We start from the raw sequence: 5,788 nt of genomic DNA on the forward strand, positions 1-5,788 counted from the left end.
TATTTGACATTATGAAGAGTGATTTGATGGCACGACTCGTTATGCCGCAAAATGTTGTATGAGATATTTATTTTATGCATGGGCATCAAAGTTTGCTTGTCTCAAGACTCAGGTAATATCGAGGCAGGCCTTTTCATTGACGTGGAGTTATAAAGAAACACATTATCCAATCTTAAAGTGATGGCAATGGATCTACTAATTCGAAACATGTTAGTTAAGGTTTTAACCCTTTTTCTTATTTTATGGAGTATGGATATTTTTTATTTTAGAACATGCAAAATACCATGAGTTGACTTTCTTAGACTCTCGACAGCCAATAGTCCAATACATTAGAAGAGTTATGGTTTTCATAAACCCTCAAAAAAGAAAAAAAAGAGATGAAGAAGATTTGTCTCTTATCATACACACAAAAACAAAAAGGTATATAATGTATCATACACACAAAAAGGTATATAAATACTATAAGAGGGTGTATGATATTACAACCACCCAAAAAAATCATTTTCCGCTTAAAAACTATAAACTGACAAAGCATACACATAGTTCAGAGTTTAAACTAATAAATAAAAGCACATAGATAGTAACACAACAGACACCACATGTCCCATGTAATATTATTTCCGGACAGGGTTTCATAACATGCCTGAAAAGCAGATATCTAATAATTAGATAGATGGGTGATAAGGATATATTCCAGTTAATGTTGATAAAGATATTGAATCCTAACCACACATAATTCCACTAAAGTCTTCCAAACAATTAAAGGGTACAAAAGTTGGCAATGCAGTATAGAGATCAGATGCCGTACACAATGTTGTTCAGTTTCTCTATGATCCTTGAAACACCATTCTCCGAGGCATAACTCTCTCCAATCTGTAGATTTAAACAGCCCAATTAAGACATTGAATAATGCACAAACATGTTTTAAACTAATCCATGAAGTTAGCATGTAAGATATTACAGCCTTGTCGTACGTCAATGTGATGCGATACATATATATATATATATCTTCTCAAACTCGTTAAAGTGAGGTGATTCAGACTTTGTACTTGGTCATAGCAGAAATGTGAAACCGTATTATTACATTAAATCTAAGATATTTTTTAGGGGTTTTCTATGGACAACAAAAACCCCCTATATGCCCCGTAGAAGGCTATACGAGGGCCTATACGTTGCTTATAGACCTATACGAGACGTATAGGGGGTGTTTGGGATGTCTTATAGGACCCATTGTGTATGTACAAAAGAATACTACGGGCATAGAGTAAGACAAAATCTATAAATTCATAGAAGAAAATACCAAAATCTATATATATATATATATATATATATATTGTCTATACAATGTTTGATCCATTTAAAAAGAACTGTAATTCAAAAGGAAAAAGAAAATATAATACTTAAAAGAAAATATAATACTTGATAAGTAATTGTTAATGCATGTGTTAAAATATCAGTTATCATAAGATATATATATATAGTTATGATGGTTAGTTTAACTATTAGTTATACAAGTTAAGATGGTTGGTTACATCTTCAAAAAGATAGGCGTATTTTTTAAGATCAATCAAGAAAATTATACATTTCATATTTCAAAAACTCGTTGCTTTAAATTCAAGGTCAGCTCAATGTATAAGCTCAATTTATGCGGATGAATAAAACTAACTAAAATTTTGATGCATTTCTTATTGTTTTTATGCATATACCAGTATAGAGTATCCAAGAATCATGAACTATGAATGATATGTAATAATTGATATGAGGCATTCATCATTAATCTCGTGGTCAGTTAGTGAGTTACTAATTCTAAAAAACGCTACTTCAAAATTCCATAATGCATAACCCTTTTTTTAAATGCCTTATAAAACTAGGAGCCTAAACCCTTTGTCTGATTTAGCTTGCCCAAGAAACGGTCCTGTCTAAATTAGATTATAATGCTCTTTGTATTATATTTTTTTTGTGGTATTAGAGCTTAAACGATTTATATGACCAAATTATTTCAGTTTGCTTGTTTAAATCATGCGTCGGCGCTACTCTAGAAACGAAACCACAAAATATGATACTAATATGCAGTGTGGAAGAAGAATGACGAAGAAGAAAGACGAAGAAGAAAGAATGAAACTCCATCAACAAGATCATTTAGATTTTGCTCTCCTTATCATAGATGTTCTTAATTTCATTTTATTTATTTATTTATTTTGAATCTTTCATTAATTGAAACCAAAGTTTAGTTTGAGAGGACATGTTAAGAAAATCAGCCATCATAATATTTACTTATTTATGATGGTTGATTTTTCTTGTCTAGTTAATAGAAGGTACAAGTTAAGAAAATTAGTTTCCGTATGTGTCACATTTTTATAAAAATTACTAGAAAAAATATTTGATATCTACATATGATTGTAAACAAAATAAAAAGGTATACCTGAGCATGTATGGTATGAACAACAATATCGTTAATTATCGAAAAGCTAGCATTGACGACATCAAAGCCTTCTTCATGAATCACACGAACGGTTTCACTAAACAGTATCTGAAAATCAACACCAGTGATGAGAATTGCTTCAAGAGCTGATCCGACTTCACGAACATCAATCTGTGGCGTTCTTTGCTGCCCTGCCATTAAACTCGAGCTTTTGCTTTTCTTGTCATGATTCATTTCCAGTTTCTTGATCTGTGTCAAATTATCCTTTTCTTCTTTCATCTTCTCCAGTTTTATCTGCAATCTGTTGATGTAGTTTGCAGCTTCTTGTAGTTGATCTGGTAGTGATAACATATCCTGCAACATTCATAACAGAAAACTATAAATAACTTAATTTTGCTATCTAGAAAGCGTTACCGGTGCAGCTTATTACTTGTTGCTTGTTTGCCCTTTTGTTTCGATTTAAACGTCACCCTTTAATGAATGGTAATTTAACAATAATAAAACTTCAAGACTTAGCCTCAAAAAATCAAGATGGAACCCTAAAATTTCATGGTTACATAATCTAATTTTTATATAATTTTATGTATATAGATTGATAATGTAGATTAAGATAATATAGAGAGAGGGAGAGAGAGTAAAACCCTAGATGAGTTATGAGGAACAAGAGAATGGAGCTTGGAGTAAAGGGCTTTCATGTGAATCCTTCTGTTTTTCTCAACGGTTCTTCTATCAACCCTAGAAGAAGATGAACTAGGGTTGCATGCCATCACTTCTGTCACACTTTGTCTTCCTCAAATGAATGGATCTTTACCTGATTTTATATAGCTTCAAATCCATGGTTTTGTTCACTATGATTGTGATTGGTCCTCTTTATAATAATAGTAAACACCCAAGAGAATGATTTATTAAAGCAAGAAAATGCAAATCGTTATACACGACGTTTCTTGATAAAGCACTTTTTGTGGGATCCACGTGCATCAAAAGATTTTCCAACAAGTTTATGGTTAGTGATTCTTGAAACACAATTGCACATTAATTAGAGTGTTCTCTGAAATTATAGTTGTGGTTTTTTTTTTAATTTCATTTTAGATATTTCAAAATACAAAAATATACATACATTTAAATTGCATTTATATATATATATATATATATATATATATAAACGAAGACCCAAAAATATTACGTATCGCGATGTGGTCGCTCCCCCTTTTGTTGGAGTCACTAAATTTGCTTGATTTTTAAACGGAGTCTTCTCATGCATTTGACCCGAATTCACGGCTATGGGTTTTACCAAACCCAAATATTCCTTAAACGGGTAATAACATCTCATTAAATTAAAAATTATTCTCACCAAATTATTGATGTGAAAATCCTATAAAGTATGATATACTAAAATTATTATATGCTTTTTTTTAAAGATTTTATTTATAATTAAAAAATAATTTTATAGTAAAAAAAATAAGCGGGTCTTGGGTCTCATCAAACCAAGATAACTTCTAAACCGGGTTATAGCATCTTAGTTATTTGTAAAATCCTTTTATCATCGAACGTTGAATATATTATAAATTTCCTAACAATAAATAAAATTAAACTCAAAAAAGTATAAAATATTAAAAACGAGTAACGTAAAACAGCCCCCGTAATACGGGGGACAAAAACTAGTGTATATATATATATATATATATGTATATCGGGAATATGAGAGAAATTTTTTGAAATTGAGAACTATAAGAACTATTTTAGACCACAAAAAAACTAAAAATAAAAAAAATCATAAAATAAAAAAAAACACAAAAATGAAGAAAAGTAAAAAAACCGAAATTCTTATTTTAACATCCCGGTTTCATAAAAAAACTCGGTTTAGCTAAATTATATACACAAATGTTAATATATACATATATATGTACATTTACATGTTTTTTTATACACGTATGTATAATTTAAGATAAATGATATTGTACATATGCGTATATTACGTAACTAAAGATTAAATAAAATTATACATATGTGTATAATACGACGGTTTTTTTTATGAAACTGAAATGAAATATAAGAATTTTGGTTTTTTTTACTTTTTTAAAATTGTTGTTATTTTTTGTTTTATGATTCTTTTAAATATTTTTTAAAATATATTTTTAAAGGTGTTTTTAATGATCAAAAATGGTTTTCAAAGTTCTAAATTTTCAAAAGGTTCTCTTAAGATCCACACACACATATATATATATATGCACATTAAAATCCTTTTTTTTCGAAATCATTTAAATTGTGCAAGTATATTTTCTTTGAAATATGTATATCAGTTAATACTCTTTAATAAAAACATACAATATTTTATTACTTATCATTCCCATCTTAATCCTCACAATTTAAAATCAACTAAATCCTTATAATTATTCATTACTATTTAATTGTTAACAATACTAATTTGAAGAACAAAATAACTAAATAAATAATTAAACTGTTTGAAGCACTACTATACAACTACGCTCTCTTAACGATGTATGATAAATTTTCGTTTCTTTCTTTTTTTCCTTGGTATTTTGGTTAATTATTAATTATTAAATTTTAATCAATTACACGTTTAGTATACGAGACTCAAGCGAATATATAATATTTACGGAGGATATACTTTAATTAAGAGCATGTTAGAGATTATGTTTGAAAAATATTTATTGACTTATTGGCTTGTTGTTATTTTTTGTTTTATGATTCTTTTAAATATTTTTTAAAATATATTATTAAAAGTGTTTTTAATGATAAAAAATGGTTTTCAAATTTCTCAATTTTCAAAAGGTTCTCTTAAGATCCACACACACATATATATATATATATATATATATATATATATATATATATATATATATGTGCACATTAAAATCCTTTTTTTCGAAATCATTTAAATTGTGCAAGTATTTTTCTTTGAAATATGTATATCAGTTAATACTCTTTAATAAAAACATACAATATTTTATTACTTATCATTCCCATCTTAATCCTCACAATTTAAAATCAACTAAATCCTTATAATTATTCATTACTATTTAATTGTTAACAATACTAATTTGAAGAACAAAATAACTAAATAAATAATTAAACTGTTTGAAGCACTACTATACAACTACGCTCTCTTAACGATGTATGATAAATTTTCGTTTCTTTCTTTTTTTCCTTGGTATTTTGGTTAATTATTAATTATTAAATTTTAATCAATTACACGTTTAGTATACGAGACTCAAGCGAATATATAATATTTACGGAGGATATACTTTAATTAAGAGCATGTTAGAGATTATGTTTGAAAAATATTTATTGACTTATTGGCTTGTTGTTATTTTTTGTTTTATGATTCTTTTAAATATTTTTTAA

General features: G+C 27.8%; 1 protein-coding gene across 1 annotated transcript; it reads right to left on the minus strand.

Moving 5' to 3' along the window:
• Window positions 1–649: 649 nt before the first annotated feature.
• On the minus strand, window positions 650–3,253 carry LOC143572316 (transcription factor bHLH162-like). The gene is made up of 3 exons (XM_077057507.1): window positions 3,064–3,253; window positions 2,423–2,776; window positions 650–873 (listed from the first exon to the last, which is right to left on the minus strand). Exons 1-3 carry the CDS (start codon window positions 3,187–3,189, stop codon window positions 796–798), a joined length of 558 nt encoding a protein of 185 aa, XP_076913622.1. The 5' UTR covers window positions 3,190–3,253; the 3' UTR covers window positions 650–795.
• Window positions 3,254–5,788: the final 2,535 nt, after the last annotated feature.

This window comes from Bidens hawaiensis, unplaced genomic scaffold (assembly GCF_021521415.1).
Source record: "Bidens hawaiensis isolate Kalapana, Puna unplaced genomic scaffold, B.hawaiensis_p1.1 tig00025800_1, whole genome shotgun sequence".
NCBI lineage: Eukaryota > Viridiplantae > Streptophyta > Magnoliopsida > Asterales > Asteraceae > Bidens > Bidens hawaiensis.

Bases quoted from the DNA above. Each gene is read 5' to 3' on its own strand.
- LOC143572316 (XM_077057507.1), bottom strand. From the start codon at position 3,189: ATGGCATGCAACCCTAGTTCATCTTCTTCTAGGGTTGATAGAAGAACC. The intron at 2,777-3,063 runs GTTTTACTCTCT...TGAATGTTGCAG, and splicing joins TTCCTCATAACTCATCTAGG to GATATGTTATCACTACCAGA. The intron at 874-2,422 runs GTATACCTTTTT...TTAAATCTACAG, and splicing joins TTCATACCATACATGCTCAG to ATTGGAGAGAGTTATGCCTC.